This window comes from Heteronotia binoei, chromosome 20 (assembly GCF_032191835.1).
Source record: "Heteronotia binoei isolate CCM8104 ecotype False Entrance Well chromosome 20, APGP_CSIRO_Hbin_v1, whole genome shotgun sequence".
Classification (NCBI taxonomy): domain Eukaryota; kingdom Metazoa; phylum Chordata; class Lepidosauria; order Squamata; family Gekkonidae; genus Heteronotia; species Heteronotia binoei.
In genome coordinates, this window is record NC_083242.1 from 15,683,886 (window position 1) to 15,706,570 (window position 22,685).

Sequence of the window (22,685 nt, forward strand, 5' to 3'; positions counted from 1 at the left end):
CGTCACGGTGATGTCTCTAAACAAGGTAGAATGGGGACATACGCAGAAGCTGGGGTCATCTTCTCCAATGGCTCCTCTGTCCTCAGTTGCTGCCAAGATGGGGAAAAGTCTTCTGTGCAGTTTACATACAAGAGTTATCAGTCCAAACCATGACACAAACTATCTCTGAATACTTTTAGGCAGGGCCTTTTCTGAGTAGGAACGCATAGGAATGCAGTTCTGGCTGGCTTGGTATCAGGGGGTGTAGCCTAGTATGCAAATGACTTTCCACAAAAAAGCCCTATGTGGAGCAATGGTGACATTGGGATGTGTGGCCTAATATGCAAATGAATCCCTGCTGATTAGGGCAGACTCAGAAAGTAGCATGTGCTTTAACCTTAAGAACTATAATGAAGCTGGACTGCCTATGCAAGACATTTTATAGCACCATTTTAAAGTTTTTAAATTATAAATTGTTATATATGTTTTGATTTTATAACCATATTGTATTGTGGTATTGTGACTGTGAGTGGCCCAGAGTCCATATGGAGTGGGCAGCATACAAATTTAAGGTAAATAAAATAAAATAAATAACCTCTAACTGTCCATATTTAACCAGGGACTCTGTCTATTTTTTTTGGAAACTGTCTCAGATAAATCACTGGCACTGTCTTTTAAAAAAAATTAGTGTGTGTTGCTGGGATTGTTGTTCTTCAGGGTTCATATCCTTCCCCAGTGTTTCTGCAAGTTAAGTCTTGGCGTGTGGGGAGTGGCTGCATCATCTCTGGTGTGACGGCAAGTGTGCAAATAGTTGCGGTGCAGCACATTTCACACATGGCATCTGGTATATTTTGAACTTTTGGTCACCAGTTTTGTTATTGTGCCAACCAAAACAACAAATGCCCTCCTGGCTTTTAAATCAGTGGTAGTCATTTAAAGTCATGATGGGAGGGATGGTGGCTCAGTGGTAGAGCATCTGCTTGGTAAGCAGAAGGTCCCAGGTTCAATCCCCAGCATCTCCAACTAAAAAGGGTCCAGGCAAATAGATGTGAAAAACCTCAGCTGGAAACCCTGGAGAGCCGCTGCCAGTCTGAGTAGACAATACTGACTTTGATGGATCAAGGGTCTGATTCAGTATAAGGCAGCTTCATGTGTTCATATGTTCAGGGGAGGGATGGTGGCTCAGTGGTAGAGCATCTGCTTGGTAAGCAGAAGGTCCCAGGTTCAATCCCCGGCATCTCCAACTAAAAAGGGTCCAGGCAAGTAGGCGTGAAAAACCTTAGCTTGAGTCCCTGGAGAGCCACTGCCAGTCTGAGTAGACAATACTGACTTCGATGGACCCAGGGTCTGATTCAATAGAAGGCAGCTTTGTATGTACATATGATCAAAACTACAAAGAAAAATTCATCCATCGTGTACTGTAGATGATGATGATGTGAGTTTATTTTAAAATGTATTTATTTATAATATTTATAGCGGGCCTTTCCCCTAACCTTTCAGCAATATAACAGAGTTAGAGTCCAGTGGCACCTTTAAGATCAAGAAAGTTGTACGTAAGGTATGAGCTTTCGTGAATACACGTCTTCAGACACATTAGAGTGGAGGTTAACAGTTTGTTCCAATGCGACTGAGGAAGTGTGCATGCACATGAAAGCTCATACTCTGAATAAAACTTTGTTGGTTTTCAAGGTGCCACTGGACTCCAACTTTGTTTGGTTGCTCTTCACAGCAGGTCGTCGTCGTTTCCCGCCGGCTGGTCCTCACTGCTTTCCTCTCCCAAAGTCTTGGTACATTGGGCTAGGTAGTGGAGGAGGGCAGAGCTCCCTTTCTCCGTCTTGAGTGGGGGACTCTTTTTCTTTGGATCCTCTTTCTTAGGAGCTGATGGCGGGGCCCCTCGCAGGGTGCTTGGGCATTCGCTGGCTATGTGTTTTCTCCCCCACACTTGAAACACAGGCAGTTCTTTACCTGCTGCTCCTTTTCTCTGGGGGTGATGGATTGCTTTTGGGGGGGAGGGGGAGGGCCTTCCCTTCACCCTTGTCTTTAGGCCCCTTGCTGACGGCTTCCTCTTGTTGTTTCCTGTGAAGCGCCACTACCTTTGGCCAGTCCTCCATCTCGCATGCTAGCTGGATTCACTCCACCAGGGTTTGTGGGTTCCTGGTAGTAAGTGCTTGTGCGAACAGAGATTAGTTGAGTCCCTTCTTGAATTGCTCGATCCTCGTTCTCTCGTCCCAACCATGCACGCTGCTGTCCTGGATGCGGAACTCTTATGTGTGTTCTCGGACGGACCTCGACCCTTGTTGGAGCTCTTGGAGGGCTGAGATGGCTGGAATCTCCTATAGTGGGTCCTTGTACTGTACCCTGAGGGCTTGTGGCAGGCTTCGGGCTGTTGCTAGGGCGGGGGACCTCATTTCATAGAGGGTCACATACCAATCTGCTGCCACTCCATCCAGGCATGAGCCAATATAGATCACTTTGGCTTCCTCCATCGGGAAGTTGTCAGCCCAAACTTGTAGGTGGCCCCTCATTTGTACCAGGAAGTACCCAAGCTTGGTGGGGTTCCTGTTGAACTGGGCTTTGTGCACCTTCAAGCCCCTCCAGAATGAAGCGTGGCTCCAGCGGGGGCACAAGTGGCACAACCAGCAGCGCTGGTACTCCTTCGGCGGTGCTGGTACTCCTCTGTCTGGAGGCGATGGAGGCACTCCCCCCAACCAGGTGGAGGGGGAGCGACTGGCTGATGTGTGGGAGGTGCCCCAGTGACCTGAACAGCTATATCTTGTAGCTGATGGGTGAGTGTTCTCACCTCCCACATGAAGTAGTCATTCATGGCCAGCATCTCGTCCTGTGGTTGTCTGCCTTGTAATTTAAGCCCCAGGCCTGCTACACTCCGTGCAGGGCCAACGAGCAGGAACATCGGGCAGTGGCTCCTTGCTCTTCTCATACAACAAAACTTCCAGAAGGGGTTCCTCTGGCTCAGTGGGGTCTATTTAAGAGTCCTTGGTTTTTGTCTTCTTGTCATCTGACATGGCTGGCGATGGTAAAATGCGCCAAGGTAATAAAAAGAAGTTTTTGCAATTTATTTATTGGGTCAATTTATATTCCGCCCTTTCCCAGATGGGCTCAGGGCAGATCACATTCAAGTAAAACTGGTCACATACAATAAAACCAGTAAATGCAATTCAAAAAACAGCATTATATAACAAAGGCGGGCGGGCACATAGTGCAAATTGAGGTATAATCATTCAGTGGCCCAGATATAGTAGTTCAGACGATGGATCACTGTGGGGGAGGATAGCCGATGGTATAGGCAATAAAGTAAAGGACGCCCGCTTGCCTCAACTAAACACCTGGTGGAACAGCTCTGTTTTACAGGCCCTACGGAAAGGTAACAAATCTGCATCCTCCATGCTGCTGGCTGGGTTGGCTTGAAGAAGTGATTTAAAGAGAGAAATGCCTTCTTTAAGCTGGCCAATGGGGTGGTGGGGGCTTGTGAGAGCCACACGATATGTGTGAAAAAGCCACATGTGACTCCCAAGCTACACTTTGGCCGCCCCTAAGTTAGATACATTATAAACAAAGGAATGAGGATGGTTTCAAGAAGTGACTGAGTTTTGCGGGGGCATAATGTTACAGTGGGGCAAACTTCCACCCCCCCCCCCCCATTAATAAGCAAACAACCAACACATGTCTCAAAAGAAAAACATGGCATGCTCCAGCCTGTGATAGATACCATTGGTTTCATCCATTGTACTTAGCTCTCTACGGAAATCAATAAGATTAATAATATGCGTCTAATTTTGGCCGGATGAGAAATACTTCAAATGCTGTTAGTTTTTGGTCAGTCCATCCACGGAGCGGTAGAGAAAAAGCTCAAAGAAACAAAACCTGAAGTTATTTCTGAAGTCCCAAAACTGACAGGGGCAGCCTGCGTTTGCAAGAGAAGTGTGTGGTAAGGAGCAACCAAGTAACGCATCCATTATAAATGCATGGTATGGGATGCAAGGCAAACACCGGATACAGAAGCAAGCTAATTTGCAATGGAGACACAGCCCGGATCTCCTGGACTCCAGGCTCCCAGTAACCAATGATCCAAGAGAAGGCAGGGGGGTGGTGGTGGTGGTGGTGGTAAACACAGTTGAAATACAGCCTCCAAGAAAGGCCATCTGAAACCCCTCTGTTCCCACGGAGTGCAATTGTGGGTCTGTCTGGGAAAGGGTGCACATAGTTTTCAACCATGGATGAACAGATCTTTCCTGTTTAATTTCTTTTAATGTTCATTTATATTCTTTTCAGCGGTTCTCTTTGCATTGTTGGCTTTGTCGGCATTGTGTGTGCATGTTGTATGGTTTTTGTACAGTATTAATAGGGGTTTTTTTTTATATCTACGATGTATATAATTTGTATATTATGTGTTGAATGTGTAATGCAGATTTATGGATGCACAAAATAACACTGAAAAAATATTTTTGTTTATAGCCGGAATTAAAGTGTGAGGAAAGAGAAGATGGGTGTGATAATAGACTCAGTTCACAGGAGGGAAATGCAAAATTGAAATGTTGATATTTTTTTTTTTAGAGAGGACAAGAAATTAGAAATCACCCCTTAATTCAGCCTCCCTTCTTTGATTTATTTTTTTTTTAGAGAGGACAAGAAATTAGAAATCACCCCTTAATTCAGCCTCCCTTCTTAGTTCTTTATATTCGTCTGAGCTAAACGCTTACTAATGAAGCCAGAGGCAACGAGACGAACCTGGGCAATCATTTACCTGTGTTCTCTTCCCAGTTGCCACTTGGCTTCTGAGAAATATAATTCAGGAGGGTTTCCTTTACCAAGCGGGCAGAGCACATGAATTGCACACAGTGTGGTGTGCCTAGCAGTAGCGGTTCTGAAGTTGGAGCTGTGGCCAACAACCCCCCCTTCCCCGATCTCCATGGGTAGATCATACCTTGTGCATGGAGGCTGCATTTAAACAAGCTGTACATGTGTAGCCCTTGAATGCATTAGCTGTAAAAATGCACAGCAGACGCAGAAGATCAAAAGTTCTATCCAAAAGTCCCAGTCAACGGGCAGAGTAGGGTTGCCAGGTCCGACTCTGGAAATATCTGGGGATTTTGGGGGTGGAGTCAGGAGACTTTGGGAGTGGAGCGAGGAACAAGGTTGTGACAAGCACGATTGAACTCCAAAGGGAGTCCTGGCCATCACATTTAAAAAGACTGCGTCCTTTTAAGTGCCTTCCTTCTATTGGAAATAATGAAGGATGGGAGTACCTTATTTTTGGGCTCATAAAATTGTGCTGCCTGGTCCAATCTTTTTGAAACTTGAGGGGTTTTTTGAGGAGAGGCACCAGATGCTATACTGAAAATTTGGTGCCTCTATGTAAAAAAACAGGCCCCTCCCCCAAGAGCCCCAGATACCCATGGATCGATTATCCATTATAGCCTATGGGGGCCAGTCTCCATATGGTGTAATGGAGTGCCCAGTAGACATTCCCTCTTCTGCTTTCTGCTAACTCTGAAGTGGAGGGGGGCCTCCAAATGAGGGGATTCCCCTGCCCCCACCTGGAGATTGACAGCCCTATGCAGAGGTCAAGGTGGGGTGGGTGCGATCCTCCTCTCTTTGTGTGTTGACTGCTCTAATACATTGAATGCACCTCTCCGCTGAAATCAACAGGCAACTTGTATACCTCCAACACAGTCCACTGGGTGTGGATTTGGGTCTGCCAGATGTTCGACATAAAGTCTTGATTTCAGAAACCAAGCAGACAATTTATGATTTACTGAATAAATATATTTGTACGCGACTCTCCAAAACAAAATTGAGGCCGTTTCCAAAGCATATAATAGAAAGGCCATGCCAAAACAATGAAATGCCACCGGAGAGCATAAAGTGACAGTGCCAATGCTGAAATGAAGAACAGCGGCAGGAAGTTCAAACAAGGCATCTCAAAAGCCTTAAATTAAAACTTAATTACATTTTTATTCATGTATGTGAAAATGTATTTATTGATCATAGGATGAGACTAACCCAGCCCAGAACAACTCAAATTGACTATTTTCCTCCCAGGCCACTGCTGGGAAAAATTAAAGAAAATCTTTAGCCCAGGGGTGTCAAATGAAATGAAACTTACATAAATGAAACTTTGTTGGGATCTGACATAAATGAAACTTTGTTGGGCCATGCCATGTGTTTCATAAAATGTAATGCCAGATAGCAGATATATAAACTTTATAAAGGACACAGACAAACACAAAGATTTAAAAACTTAAATAAAACATGATTAAAACATTAGCAGTCGTTGGTCTTAAAGGTGCTTTCTTTGTATCTCTCCCATGGGATCCATGGAACTAGGCAAAGGAAGCCCTGGCTCTTTCCTTCCTTTTCCAGGAAACTAGGATTGGGAGGAGCCTCAGCCAATAGAAGGAAGAGAGGCTTAGCTGAGTAGCTCTGCTGTGCGATTGAGAGACTGGCAAAGCAAGCTATTTCTCCCCCCTTCCTCCCCAAGGAAGGAGCCTTAGCCAATTGAGAGAATAGAGGCTTTGCTTTGTAGCTCCTGTGAGATTGAGCAAGCCTGGGAAAGAAAGCTGTGATGCAGAAAGAAGCAAGAGAGAGTGGAGGAAGCAGATGACAGCCAGTTGCTCAGGGGCCTGATAGGAGCCTTCTGGGAGCCCAAGTCAGCCCCCAGGCTGCATGTTTGACACCCCTGATAGACTGCCCTAAGTTTCCTGGAGGAAAGCACAAAATGTGGCAGGTACAATGAACGTCTTCCAACTGCCTTTAATTACCAAGACCCGTCCTTATTTGCTGGTACACATCCCTGTCTTTTGAAGACCTGCTTTTTCAGTGTGAATTTCTAGAGCTGTATTCGTTCTTTTCCTTCCCAAGACGTCTGAAAAGCTGACGGAGAGGTTCGTGCGTGGTGTCTGTTGGCAGGTGTGCACGAACCCTGAAACCCCATGTCATGTGGGTGTGCTTCCTGTACCGCAGCTGCTGAAGTACACTTTGCACTCTTGATCGCACTGTAGGACAATAATCCCTGAAGAAAACATACCTTGCTTGTGCCAAACACACTTTTCTTCCTACAGTAGTCTCCGTTGTTGCCGAATAACTGAAAGCAGCCGAATCTTCACATGTTGGGGCTGGGAAGAGCAGATTCAGGTCGTGATCCTTGATAGGACCAGAGCTTTTGTTTTTGTAACAGGAGCTCCTTTGCATATCAGGCCACACCCCTCTTCTGTAGCCAATCCTCCAAGAGTTTACAGGGCTGTTAGTTCAGGGCCTACTGTGAGAGCTCTCAGCCCCACCTACCTCACAGGGTGTCTGTTGTGGAGGGTGGAAGGTCAAGGAGATTGTGACTGCTCTGAGATCCAAGGTATATGGTGGGATGTAAATCCAATATTTTCTTTACTGAGATATGGAGGAGGCAGCCACTGGCCCGGACAGCTGAAGGGAGAGTATCCAGCCAGTATCTTCGAGCGTCATATTCTTTGTACGGGTTTGATTACCAGCGGTTTCTCCCTTACTCTCTCTGCTTTCTTCTTTTAATTAGAAAAGAACCAGCAAATTTGCAAGCCAAGTGGGGATGTGGGGCGGGAGGGAGAGGAGGTAAGTTAGCCGTAGAGAAACTTCCATGTGAATGATAAGCAGGCCCAGCAGTTAAATCTTCAGCTGACACATTAATGAATTTCACAGCAGGCCTGGAAAAACTCTCTCCAAGGTCTCGGTTTGACCAGAGGCCTGAGGAATTGGGGGGCGGGGGGGCGGTGGGAGGCTGAGGGCAAAGGAGGACGGCTGCGCACATAGCAGGAGGAAATCTTGTTCCGATTATCTTTTTTGCAGCAGCGTTAAACAGGAGCTGCCGTGCTGGTTCGTTTTTTAAAATTCGTCTTGCACACATGGATTCCTTTGTTGTTGTTTTTAAACCCTTGGTTTCATTGGCTAACAAGAGAAAAGGGGGGACTACGGAGGAAAGGGAGGCAAAATGACTTTAGCAGCTGTCTCTCGTGCTGCTGCTGCTCCTCCCACCCTCCTGCCCCATAACCTGGCCGCAGCTGGGTACTGTTCGCATTCCTTAATAGCTCTGGCAGAGAATAACAGAAGGGGTATCCCAACCTTATGCTCGAAGCGGGTGGTCTTCACGCGGGCTCCGGGCTGGGCTTTGAGTTAGCAGCCTGCCGGGAAGGAACCGGAATCTATACGCCTGTTGAACTATTTGCCATTGTCCTCCTTTTCCCTGTGGGACTCTTCATCAGCTCCTTCCAGAGTTGGGCATGTTCTGATGATAATCCCATGTTGCAGATCAAGGAAGGCTTTCCTAAAGAAAATGTCGTAAACACACAGCATGGACATGTCCTCCAACTGCCCTGGCTTAGTAGTGACGGTCTCTCTTTTTCTGGCCCTTGTTGTATTGACTCCTTGGGATCACCCAGTGAAATCGATGGGGAGTAGGTTTAGGGGCAGGGTGGAGATTTGGGTTGCCAGGTCTGTTAGAGATGCCAGTGGGGTGGTAGTGATGGAGGGGATGTTTCGGGAGCCAGAAGCATTGCCCCTGATGTGCCAGTGTTACCAGAAGTTAGGGTCACCAAGTCCAATTCAAGAAATATCTGGGGACTTTGGGGGTGGAGCAAGGGTGTGACAAACATGATTGCACTCCAAAGGGAGTTCTGGCCAACATATTTAAAGGGACCGAATGCCTTTTAAATGCCTTCCCTCCATTGGAAATAATGAAGGAAAGGGGCACCTTCTTTTGGGGCTCATAGAATTGGACCCCCCAGTCCAATCCTTTTGAAACTTGGAGGTTATTTTGGGGGGAGGCACCAAATGCTATGATAAAAATTTGGTGCCTTTTCCACAAACAACAGCCTACCTCCCCAAGTGCCAGATACCTGAAGATCAATTCTCCATTAAACCCTATGGGAATTGGTCTCCATAGGGTATAATGGAGTGCCCAGCAGACATTTCCCTACCCTCTCCTGCTTTCTGATGACTCTGAAGTGGGGGGAGGGCCCCCAAACCTGCCCCCAATTGGATATTGGCAACCCTACCAGAAGTGATGCTGTGCACTGTGCCTATGTCACCCGGAAGTGACATAGGCAGGTTGGGGGCAACACTCTGGTTTAGGGGCAAAACTCTATGGTAAATTTGCCCTCAAACCACAGAGTTTTGCACCAAACCAGAGATTTGCCCCTAGCGTGCCTACATCACTTCTAGGTGACATAGACACATTGTGCAACGTTGCTGTCAGGGAGGCAGGCAGGAGCCCACAAAAACAGGCAATCCCCTACCCTCAATTCGGGAACAGCTACCTTAGAGCAGGGGTGGCCAATGGTAGCTCTCCAGATGTTTTTTGCCTACAACTCCCATCAGCCTACAACTCCCAGCCATTGGCTATGCTGGCTGGGGCTGATGGGAGTTGTAGGCAAAAAACATCTGGAGAGCTACTGTTGGCCACCCCTGCCTTAGAGGAACGCATTTCTTCACATAGTGTATGATGAATCTTTGGTCATGGGCAGTGTTTCCTCTAAGCCGAGTTAGTATGAGCTAGCTCAAAGTTTTTTAGCCTCCGGCTCACACATTTTGTCTTAGCTCATGCCCCAGAGCAAACTAATTTATGCAGCAGCCAAATCACTTGCTCACAACTTTAATGCCGGTAGCTCACAAAGTAGAATTTTTGCTCACAAGACTCCACAGTTTAGAAGAAGCATTAGTGGTGCAGTATGTGTAGGGTTGCTAGGTCTGTGTTGGAAAATACCTGGAGACTTTGGGGATGGAGAGGGCGGGGTTTGGGGAGGGGAGGGGCCTCAGTAGGGTACAAAGGCCATAGCTTCAAAGCAGCCATTTTCTCCAGAGGACCTGATCTCTGCCAGCTGGAGATCAGTTGTAAAACAGGAGATCTCCAGGCGCCACTAGTATCTCCTCTACTATGAACCGCAATCCAGTGTTTGCTGTTTTTTCTGCCACCTGGAGCTTGGCAACCCTAGATGTGTGTGTCACCACCTTATTTGGCTTTAAAACCAGATAAAATTCTTGGAGGGTGATCCTGTCAGAGACCAGAATGGCTGAATGGAACCTCCATATTGCTTTGGTGTAGTGGTTAAGTGTATGGACTCTTATCTGGGAGAACCGGGTTTGATTCCCCATTCCTCCACTTGCAGCTGCTGGAATGGCCTTGGGTCAGCCAGAGCTCTTACAGAGGTTGTCCTTGAAAGGGCAGTTGTTGTCAGAGCCCTCTCAGCCCCACCTACCTCACAGGGTGTCTGTTGTGGGGGGGTGGGGGGAGGTAAAGGAGATTGTGAGCCACTCTGAGATTCAGAGTGGAGGGCAGAATATAAATGTTATTAAAATGTTATTAAAATAAAATGTTGTTATTATTATATAAATCCAAGATCATAATCATCACCATCCTCGTCGTATTCATATTCAAAGGCAGCTGCCCTCTGAAAACCAGTTGGCCTCCTTGTTTCCATCTCTTTCCTCCTCTTCTTCTTTCCAGCCTGCAACTGCAACCTTCACGCCCGCCGCTGCCGATTCAACATGGAGCTCTACAAACTCTCCGGGCGGAAGAGCGGAGGCGTCTGCCTCAACTGCCGTCACAACACTGCTGGCCGGCACTGCCATTACTGCAAGGAGGGCTTTTACCGGGACATGAGCAAGTCCATCACTGATCGCAAAGCCTGCAAAGGTAAGAGTCCTCTCCTGATGCTTCCGTCCATAGTTGCATTGAGGTGCTCAGTAAATTGCCCAAGGTTGGTTGAGCCTTCCATCCTTCCAAGGTCAGAAAAATGAGTACCCAGCTTGCCGGGCGTCAAGTGTAGATGACTGAGGAAGGCAATGGTAATATAACTGATTTTATTGGTATTAATATATGTATTTTATTTTAATGTTGTACATCGCCCAGAGCCTGGCATTAGCCAGGATGGGGTGATTCATCAAATTTAATAAATAATAATTTATAAATAATAAACCACCCTGTAAAAAGTCCGCCAAGAAAACATCATGATGTGACATCACCCTATGGGTTGGTAACGACTTGGTGCTTGCACAGGGGCAGGGCTCTTTTTGTAGCAGGAGCTCCTTTGCATATTAGGCCACACACCCCTGATGTAGCCAATTCGACAAAAGATCCTGGACTCTCTGCCCTGGCTGGGAAAAAAATTAGGGCCAAGATTGCCGTTTCAGTAAATAAATCTTATGACTAACTGGTTTTATTTTAGGTGTTCATAATGTTATCATATATCGATATTTGTAATTAATTCGGTTTACTATGGTTAAGCCTAATGGTAATTGCATTTCTGTAATACAATATTGCTTGCTTTTATATCTTATCTTGTAACAGATTTCTTTTTATGATGCTTTTAGTCGTTTTTAATAATTAAGTTCTTAATTTTCTATTGTGATGGCCTTTGGCTATAAACAATAAATATTTCTGCTCTCTTTCTGCTCAATCCTCCAAGAGCTTACAGGGCTCTTATTGCAGGGCCTACTGTAAGCTCTTGGAGGACTGGCCACATCAGGGGTGTGTGGCCTAATATGCAAAGGAGCTCCTGCTACAAAAAAAGCCCTGCACAGAAGACTACCTTTACCTAAATGCATGGGAAAGGCTGATGGAGACTTTACACACAATCCCATCTGGAAGTGTGACATGCTGTCTCCTGCCAGCCCTACCTGCCAGAGATAATCCATCTGTGACCCTTTGGCTGGCTACTCATAACATTCCTCCCAATTCCCCATTCCCTCTGCCCCAAGAGCTTACAGAAAAAGAACCTTGTAAGCTCTTGGAGGATTGGCTACACCAGGGATGTGTGGCCTAATGTGCAAAGGAGCTCCTGCTAGAACTCCACCCCTGACTATAACAACAAAATGCCTGTAAACAAAAAGTGGGGGTTTTGTTTCTATTGTGCTGGGGAGACCCAGGTTCTTTGATAGAGTCAGTGGTGGGACAGAAGACATGAAAAGTTGAGAGCCACTGCTCTGGATGACCATCTCAACTGGGTTAATATCAGTGTGGGCATCGTTCTCCTTTCCTTTGATTGTATCTTTTAAAATACTTAGGGTATTTTTACATGTGACTCTCTATCACTGCATTGGAAACTCACCTTTTACATTACCTAACGTTCTCACAACTGTTTTGCATTGTTGCTGCCCGAAGCATGTACATTTGTTTCGGTGGCATGAGTTTCAGAGCTGCTGCTGCAACATTTTTCTCAACACTAGTTTTGATCTGGTCTTTTCTGTACAGGCGTTTCAAACTTGTATTGTAGAAGTTTTAATGTGTTTTAAAAGACTCTGCCAAAAGCCACCACAAGGTGCAGTAATTTGCTGAGAACTGACAGGACTTCCAAGGTGGCCTTCTCGGAAGTGCTACCTGTTCCACGTGCAGGGCAGGAGAGACAGGCGCAAATTAGAAGTCTCAATGTGTGGATGAGACGATGGTGTAAGGAGGAAGGGTTTAAGTTTGTTAGGCACTGGGATGCTTTCTGGAACAAGCCGGAGCTGTACAAAAGAGACGGTCTCCACTTGTCTCCGGATGGAACCAGGCTGCTGGCGCTTAAAATCAAAAAGGTGGCAGAGCAGTTTTTAAACTAAATCTTGGGGGAAAGCCGACAGGAGATGGAATGTCTCTGGTTCGGGAGGACTCGTCTCAAAGAGATGAAGGGTTGGCTTCTATTTTTCTACCGAGTAACGGATCAGAGTTGTCCACTGTGATGGTGACAAACAGTATGGACTGTCTGCTAGAGTCTCGAGGCGGCAGGAGAGAGGTGGCGGGCCTAGCTTGCTTGGGAAATTATAAATGTTTGTATGCAAATGCTAGAAGTGTCCGAAGTAAAATTGGTGAATTGGAATGTTTAGTGTTGGGAGAAACCATAGACATTGTGGGAATTTCAGAAACTTGGTGGAATGAGGAGAATCAGTGGGACACGGTGATTCCTGGATATAAGTTATATCGGAAGGATAGGGAGGGAAGGGTTGGAGGTGGGGTGGCTCTGTATGTCAGAGAGGATATACAGTCCAGTAAGACTGAGGTCAGAGAATTAGATTCCCTTTTAGAAATGCTTTGGGTTGAAATAGAGGGCCCAAAAGGAAATTTAACTATGGGAGTTTGTTATCGCCCACCAAATCAAGAGAGAGAGGACGATTATAATATGATGGAGGGATTAAAGATAGCGGCTAAAAGTAAAAACTGTGTCGTAATAGGTGATTTTAACTACCCACAGATTGATTGGGTCAATATGTGTTCTGGTCGAGAGAAAAAGATTGAGTTTCTTGATGCTCTCAATGACTGTGCTATGGAGCAGATGGTCTCAGAACCTACCAGGGGTGGGGCGATCCTGGATCTGGTCCTAAGTAATGCCCAAGACTTGGTGAGAGACGTAAAAGTGATTGCGCCGCTTGGGAACAGTGACCATAATGTTATTGATTTCACCATTTGTATAAATAGGGAGTTGCCCAAAAAGACCGCCACAACCACATTTAACTTTAAAAGGGGTAAATTCTCTGAGATGAGGAGGCATGTGAGGAGGAAACTGAAAGGAAAGGTAAATACGGTCAAAACCCTTGGGGAAGCTTGGAGACTATTTAAAACTATAATCCTAGAAGCTCAGATAAAATACATACCACAAGTTAGGAAAGGCACAAACAGGTATAAGAAGAGGCCAGCATGATTAACAAACAAAGTAATGGAAGCTGTAAAAGGTAAGAAGGACTCCTTTAAGCGGTGGAAAACCAGTCCAAGTGAGATTAATAAAAAGGAACACAGGCAGTGGCAAATCAAATGCAAGACTGTGATCAGGCAGGCAAAAAGGGACTATGAGGAGCATATTGCAAAAAACATAAAGACCAACAATAAAAATTTCTTCAAATATATTAGAAGTAGGAAACCAGCCAGGGAGGCAGTGGGGCCCTTGGATGACCATGGGGTAAAAGGATTACTGAAGGAGGATGGGGAAATGGCTGAGAAGCTGAATGCATTTTTTGCCTCCGTCTTCACCGTGGAAGATGAGAAGTGTTTGCCCACCCCAGAACCACTAATATTGGAAGGGGTGTTGAAAGACCTGAGTCAGATTGAGGTGACAAAAGAGGAGGTCCTACAACTAATAGACAAATTAAAAACTAATAAGTCACCGGGTCCGGATGGCATACATCCGAGAGTTCTGAAAGAACTCAAAGTTGAACTTGTGGATCTTCTAACAAAAATCTGTAATCTTTCATTGAAATCTGCCTCCGTTCCTGAGGACTGGAAGGTAGCAAATGTCACCCCCATCTTTAAAAAGGGTTCCAGAGGAGATCCGGGAAATTACAGGCCAGTCAGTCTGACTTCAATACCGGGAAAGTTGGTAGAAACCATTATCAAGGACAGAATGAGTAGGCACATTGATGAACACGGGTTATTGAGGAAGACTCAGCATGGGTTCTGCAAGGGAAGATCTTGCCTCACTAACCTGTTACATTTCTTTGAGGGGGTGAACAAACATGTGGACAAAGGAGACCCGATAGATGTTGTTTACCTTGACTTCCAGAAAGCTTTTGATAAAGTTCCTCATCAAAGGCTCCTTAGAAAGCTTGAGAGTCATGGAGTAAAAGGACAGGTCCTCTTGTGGATCAAAAACTGGCTGAGTAATAGGAAGCAGAGAGTGAGTATAAATGGGCAGTCTTCGCAGTGGAGGACGGTAAGCAGTGGGGTGCCGCAGGGCTCGGTACTGGGTCCCATGCTCTTTAACTTGTTCATAAATGATTTAGAGTTGGGAGTGAGCAGTGAAGTGGCCAAATTTGCGGATGACACTAAATTGTTCAGGGTGGTGAGAACCAGAGAGGATTGTGAGGAACTCCAAAGGGATCTGTTGAGGCTGGGTGAGTGGGCGTCAACGTGGCAGATGCGGTTCAATGTGGCCAAGTGCAAAGTAATGCACATTGGGGCCAAGAATCCCAGCTACAAATACAAGTTGATGGGGTGTGAACTGGCAGAGACAGACCAAGAGAGAGATCTTGGGGTCATGGTAGATAATTCACTGAAAATGTCAAGACAGTGTGCGTTTGCAATAAAAAAGGCCAACGCCATGCTGGGAATTATTAGGAAGGGAATTGAAAACAAATCAGCCAGTATCATAATGCCTCTGTATAAATCGATGGTGCGGTCTCATTTGGAGTACTGTGTGCAGTTCTGGTCGCCGCACCTCAAAAAGGATATTATAGCATTGGAGAAAGTTCAGAAAAGGGCAACTAAAATGATTAAAGGGCTGGAACACCTTCCCTATGAAGAAAGGTTGAAACGCTTAGGGCTCTTTAGCTTGGAGAAACGTCGACTGAGGGGTGACATGATAGAAGTTTACAAGATAATGCATGGGATGGAGAAAGTAGAGAAAGAAGTACTTTTCTCCCTTTCTCACAATACAAGAACTCGTGGGCATTCGATGAAATTGCTGAGCAGACAGGTTAAAACGGATAAAAGGAAGTACTTCTTCACCCAAAGGGTGATTAACATGTGGAATTCACTGCTACAGGAGGTGGTGGCGTCCACAAGCATAGCCACCTTCAAGAAGGGGTTAGATAAAAATATGGAGCAGAGGTCCATCAGTGGCTATTAGCCACAGTGTGTGTGTGTGTGTGTGTGTATATATATATACACCGCCGCCCTGAGCCATTTTATGGGAAGGGCGGGATATAAGTCATAGAATAAATAAATAAATAAATAAAATATATTTGGCCGCTGTGTGACACAGAATGTTGGACTGGATGGGCCATTGGCCTGATCTAACATGGCTTCTCTTATGTTCTTATGTTCTAGCACTTGAATTTTTTACAGATCATTGCTTGCCTCATCTAGTGATTTAAATTTGTATTGTTTTTACAGTGTTGACACGATTTCCAAGCAATCACATACATTTAACGAAGCACTGGTATTCCGGCTGCCCTCTGATCAGAGACACCCCCCCCCAATTGAAACGCTTAAATGTAAAAGGAAAATAATTAAAGCGGAACAGTGGCAAGCGATTTGAAGTCTCTAAAACTCTGGATCAAACTGCATGTAAAAAAAACCCCAGTCACTTTGTACACAGCTTCTCCGTATTAACATTTGGCATATGTTGTGGAGCAGTCATGAACAACTTGGGAGAGTGTTCCAGATTATTGGGGCAGCCACCAAGAAGGCTCTTGCTCTGGTGAAATTTCTTCTGTCAGTAAGAAATTCTCTTACAGGGCATGTGTGTTCAGGTCTTTGGGACTCAAATAATTCAGCGGGGCGTTTAAAGTCCAACAGCCTGTCCTACCTGCCAGTTTTAAAATGCGGTCTCTCGTTTGAGAACTGTGGGGGTCAACTTTAGAAAATGTGTCTTACATTTTGAAATCCTGGGTGTTTTAGTGCTTGGGGGCAGAGCTGCTGTGTGACATCACGTGAACACAGGAAGCTGCGTTATATGGAATCCGCACTGTCTACTCAGACTGGCAGCAGCTCTCCATGATCTCAGAGGACTCTCACCTCCTGCCTGGTCCTTTTAACTGGAGATGCTGGGGATTGAACCTGGGACCTTCTGCATGTTAAGCAGATGCTCTAACCATTGAGTTAGAAAAAGTCTCTCAATTCTGTTGAAAAAATCTTACCCAGTGAACTGTGTCATTAATTGATGCACAGGGCCATTCTAAATAGCGTCACACCCTTCTAAATCTGTTGACATCCATGTGTTTAGAAGGGTGTAAAGTGTTTAGGATTTGTGCTACATGAATTTACATATGAATAAAACAAAAACGCCTGAAAGAACAAACATTCTTTGTTTTTAAGTTACACATGCATGAGTTACAGCGAGCATTATTTTAGAAGAATCTTTACATATAGAGCACCAAGCAAATACACTCACAATTCATAAATATATGGATGGATGGAGGATGAATGGATGGATAGAGGATGGATGGATGGAGGATGGATGGATGGATGGATAGAGGATGGATGGATGGATAGAGGATGGATGGATGGATGGATAGAGGATGGATGGATGCATGGATAAAGGATGGATGGAATAGAGGATGGATGGAGGATGGATGGATGGATAGAGGATGGATGGATGCATGGATAAAGGATGGATGGAATAGAGGATGGATGGATGGATGGATGATGGATAGAAGATGGATAGATACTCATCCAGTTCTTGCAAAAGGTACGTAAGTCCATCTTTGATATTTTAAAGAATATACAAGATGATCAGAAAGTGTCAAAGTTCTTCAGTGATTCAAGTGCATAAAACCTTGACCATGAAAAAGTGCTTGTGCAGAATACACATGAATTGTGAGGGTATTCACTTGTTCTATATGTAAAGATTCTTGTTGCTGTGAGTTTATGATAAGTACTCAGAGATAATTTTCAATTATATTTATTCAACATTACAAGTTGAGATTATACACGATTGCAGTTTTTATTATCTATTCATGGTTATTGTTATAGTTGCATTCTGTCCCGTGAATCTTCCCTTCCTTTTACCATTATTTCAGAAGAGGCATTCCCAAAAGTACAGATGGGGAACACTTCGTCTAATAACCTGCCTGAAGTGCATGGACAAGAAAGTGCATAAATTAAAAGTAATTGTTTAAAAAAAAATACACTGCTGCCTGACCAGTGTATTGCTTCATCTAAATCATCAGAAGGTAACACAGTATAGGGGAATCACAGTATAACTGCAAAACACATCAAACATGCACTGTGAAACTAATAAATGATGAAGAATATATAATATAAGAAATAAACGGTGAATATCAAACATATTATAAAGAATTCCAAATGTACTCAGATAGGAACAATAGAAACAAATGATCCAAACGCTGTCCTCAAAGGGAGCTGATGCAAGATAAAATTCTTAAAGTCCTCCCACTGCACATAGAAGTTACAGTCAGTCACATCAAAATTGCTTAAATCGCCATGGCCTAAATCACAAATGGCCATCCTTAGAAAAGGTACATCTGTCTAAATCAATTTAAATCAATGGGCTTAGAAGGCACTGTAATTGACTGAACATTGCATCCTTAACAACAGTGGTTGTGTTCATTCAGCTCTCTTTGCAGTTTGGTTTAGACATAATGCAAAAGCATGGTTCCTTTGAATGAGGGTCGGCTTGGGAAACCAAAATTCAGTTTAACTGTTCACATCCTGATTTGTCTTGACAAGTGCCATCCTCATTATTTTCACTGTTTCCCCCCTTTCTGCTCCACAGATCTTCCTGGTGTCCCCAGTATGAATGGTGGTAAGGGCAGTATTGGGGACATTAAGCCAAGGTGTCGTGTTTGGACAATGTGATTGCACATAATGTTTGAGCTAAGTTTATAGGAGCCGTAGCCATTTTGGCTATTAACCTGCTGTGCTTTGGAATGGATTCTGCAAAGACTGGAGAAATTTACTTTTCTGGGGTTATCAGGGCTCAGGGGTGGAATTCTAGCAGGAGCTCCTTTACATATTAAGCCACACACCCCTGATGTAGCCAGTCCTCCAAGAGCTTACAAAAAAGAGCCTTGTGAGCTCTTGGAGGATTGGCTACATCAGAGAGGTATGGCCTAATATGCAAAGGAGCTCCTGCTAGAATTCTACCCCGTCAGGCTTAATATAGGCCTTGGAAAAACCCCAGGGTAGTTGTAAGAAAGGAACTCTATAAATGCTCTGAGGGTGTTGCCTTTGTGATTAATTTTTATTTTCGGATTCTGAGGCAGAGCTTTGCCCCCAAATGAAGCCCTGGGAATAATTACTGTGTACTAATGGACATGTGGTTCCAACACAGTTTTAACAAAAATGAAAATGAGCTGGAAAAGCCCGCTTTTGAATTCAACCCGGTTGTAACCACAACCCCAAATCCTCATTTGTGCTCTGGAAAATGCAATAGAAATTATTTTAGTTTTTTTTATACTGTGATTATTACAACAATGATTATGAAAAATTACCCCAAGAAGGCATTTTTGAAGAATGTTGGACTCTTGTAAATGTCAATGGCAAACTGAGACTATGGGAACAGAATCATCAGAGGATATTTGGCATGCAGGAACTCATTTGCATATTAAACCACACATCCTGATGCCACCATTGTTTCACACAGGGCTTTTTGGTAGAAGCAGCCCAGCAGGAACTCATTCACATATTAGGCCACACCTCCTTATGTCACCAACACTGGACTTTTTTGTGGAAAAAGCTCAGCAGGAACTCATTTACATATTAGGCCATACACCCTGACATCGCCATTGTTTGATTCCGGGGGTTTTGTAGAATAAGCCGAGCAGGAACTCATTTACATATTAGGCCACACCCCCTGATCCCAGCCAGCTGAAACTGCATTCCTGCTCCAAAAAAAGCCCTGGGTATTCTCCAGATAAATTAGTTAAAGTTCCAAGTGTGGATTTATGACCAAAGACCAGAAAGTTGACCTCCTCTTAGTTTGCCATCCCCCAAGCAAGGAACCATGGCTTCCTCAGTGCTGCATAATCCATGCCCCTCCTCAGGGTATATTTACGCTACTCTGTAGTCCGGGTTTAAATGAGAAGCCCACAATGGAGCTTTCCCCTGAAGTGAATATTTATCCAGCGCATTCATTTGTTCATTTAGCACACACATACCCTGCCCACCCACTGTCCTCTTAAAATATATTTCTTTATTGAAGTCTCATAACTCCCTAAGGAGCTGCGTCCAAATGGCAGCCCCCCCTCCCCCGCTGCTGTTTGTGATTAAATCCAAAGTTGGCACAGTGTTTCCTGCGAGTCAACAAGGCAGCTGCCCAAGGGAGGGACATTTACTCGAAGGGCACACGCTGTCTGGGACAGGAGCAGGGGCAGCCGTACCCAGAGCCACACTCAGAGCATGTGTTCTCCATCCCAGGTCTGTCCTTAGACGTGGGCTGGAGTGCAGTAGGTAGGAAGGATATGCTGTGTTGACCAGCCAAGAGCGGAAGCCCGGCTTCATTGTTCCCTTTACTGTGTGCTGTTCCGACCTCATTTCAAGCACTGTATCCCCTTTAGGAATGACACACACCGGATGGAATAGGTGAGAGGAAGGCAGCAAAGATGTCTGCCAGTCCTGTGAGATGAGCGTACTGGGTATGTTTAGCCTGGAGAAGAGAATGAGGAGACAGGCTTGTAGTCTTCAAATACTTGAAGGGCTGTCATTTGAAAGAGGACAAAGCTGCCAGTGGTAGACGATTTGAATTAAGAGTTACTTTGTTGTTGTTGTTCAGTCGCACAGTTGAGTCCGACTCTTTGTGACCTCATGGACCAAGTCATGCCAGGCCCTCCTGTCTTCTACCATCCTCCGAAGTCTGCTCAAATTCATGTTTGTTACATCAGTAATGCTGTCCAGCCATCTCATCTTTTGCCGTCCTCTTCTTCTTTTCCCTTCTGTCTTTCCCAGCATCAGGATCTTCTCCAGTGAGTGCTCCCTTCTCATTCGGTGGCCAAAGTATTTGAGCTTCAACTTCAGCATCTGACCTACCAGGGAACACTCAGTGTTTATTTCCCTTAGGACTGACTGATTGGATCTTCTTGCAGTCCAGGGGACTCTCGAGGTTCTTCTCCAACACCACAGCTCAAAAGCATCTATTCTTCTGCGTTCGGCCTTCCTTACGATCCATCGATTTATACAGGGGCATTATGATACTGGCTGATTTGTTTTCAATTCCCTTCCTAAGGACACAGACAAACACAATTAAAGATTTTTTTAAAAAAAAATCCCTTAAAATAAAAGATGCTTAAGACGTTAGCACTTGTTGCTCTTAAAGATGCTTTCTTTGTATTTCTCCCATGGGATCCAGGGAACTGGGCCAAGGAAGCTCTAGAGCAGGGGGGTTGAACTCATTTGTTACAAGGGCCGGATCTGGCATCAATGGGACCTTGTTGGGCCGGGCCATGTGTGTACCTATTTAAGATTAGGTAGCAGAGATACAAATTTTATAAGGAATACAGACAAACAGAAATATATATATTTTAAAAAACGTGCTTAAAACATTAGCACTCATTGGCCTTAAAGATGCTTTCTTTGCATTTCTCCCATGGGATCCAGAGAACTGGGCAAAGGAAGCTCTAGCTTTTTCCTTCCTTCCCCAGGTGCCTGGAGGGGGGAAAGCCTCAGTCAATAGAAGGAAGAGAGGCTTGACTCAGTAGCTCCACTTTGAAATTAAGAGAGCCTGACAAAGCGAGCTTTTCCTCCACCCTTCCTCCCCAAGAGAGGAGCGTCAACCAGTGGAGAAAATAGAAGCTTTGCTCTGTAGCTCCTGTGCAACTGAGCAAGCCTGGCAAAGCAAGCTGTGATGCAGAAGGAAGCAAGAGAGAGGGAGAAGGAAGCAGATGACAGCCAGTGGCTTGAGGGCCTGATAGGAGCCTTCCAGGGGCCTGATTCGGCCCCCGAACTGCATGTTTAATACCTCTGCTCTAGAGGGCTCTTTCCTTCCTTCGCCAGGGGACCAGGAGGGGGAGGCACCTCAGCCAATAGAAGGAAGAGAGGCTTGGCTCAGTAGTTCTGCTGTGTGATTGAGAGAGCCTGGCAAAACAAGTTCTGCTCCTTCCTCCCCAAGGGAGGAGCCTCAACCAATGGAGAAAATAAAGGCTTTGCTCCGTAGCTCCTGTGCAATTGAGCAAGCCTTGCAAAGCAAGCTGTGAAGCAGAAGGAAGCAAGAAAGAGGGAGAAGGAAGCAGATGACAGCCAGTTGCTCAGGGGTCTGATAGGAGCCCTCCGGTGGCCTGATTCAGCCCCTGGGTCACATGTTTGACCCCCCTGGTTTAAGGCTTTAAAGGTCAACACCAAAACCTTGAACTTGATGGTTGTTCAAGCCCTGAGCTGTTTGTTCATAGGACCATTCTTTTTCCATATCAACCAACCTGAACATTAAGATCTTCCTCAGAGGCACCAAGTCCCTGCACTATCAGTGGTGTAATGGGTGGTCTATGTTCCCACCAAGGCTAAGGAAGGTTTGCCAATAGAATTTGCCCTCCGTGTCCTATTTGTAGCCCTTGTGAGGGAAAAGGATGCCAGGCTGGATGGACCTTTAGTCCAATCCTGCGCAGCTGCTATTCTGTTCTTGTATATTTTGACTAATAGTTTAACTGTCCACCTTAACTCCAGAAGAGTGAGGAGCAGGATTGAACTAGAAAGAATGAGCTGGTTCTCTCATATATCACAGCGTTTTGAGTTGGCTGTGTACCTCCTGGGGTGACACACAATCCCTGACTCAACAGCAAGGAGAGCTGCAGTGCGGAGGTACCTCCACGAAGCCCCTTCGGCACCAAGTCGATCGGGAATTTGTGCTCACTGCCCCAGAGTCCGCAGCATACCGTCGTCTGAAAACATGTTTCTCTCATTATCCTCACACTTCTTCCATCCCTCTGAACTCCTGGATGCCGTCCAGGCCCGGGAGCCGATGTACCCAGAGAGAGCGCTTGCAAGGACAGGCGGCTGTTTTTTTTTAAATAGACCGAAAAAGCTTAATTTTTTGCGCGCCAGCAGATCAGAGCATCCGAGAAAGGTATTGGTGCTCACCAAGGGTGGAATTCTAGCAGGAGCTCCTTTGCATATTAGGCCACACACCCCTGATGTAGCCAATCCTCCGAGAGCTTACAAAGCTCTTTTTTGTAAGCTCTCGTTCAAGATTGGCTACATCAGGGGTGACCTAATATGCAAAGGAGCTCCTGCTAGAATTCCACCCCTGCTCCTTTGTTTATTAGGCCACACACACACCCCTGACATAGCCAATCCTCCAAGAGCTTAC

General features: G+C 45.3%; 1 protein-coding gene across 1 annotated transcript in view; it reads left to right on the top strand.

The window, feature by feature from the left end:
* Positions 1 to 22,685, top strand: part of NTN3 (netrin 3) — a 205,185-nt gene that overhangs the window by 104,580 nt on the left and 77,920 nt on the right. Inside the window, exon 3 of the mRNA XM_060260674.1 lies at positions 10,466 to 10,654. Coding sequence (XP_060116657.1) covers positions 10,466 to 10,654 — 189 coding nt within the window. The remainder of the gene's footprint in view (positions 1 to 10,465; positions 10,655 to 22,685) is intronic.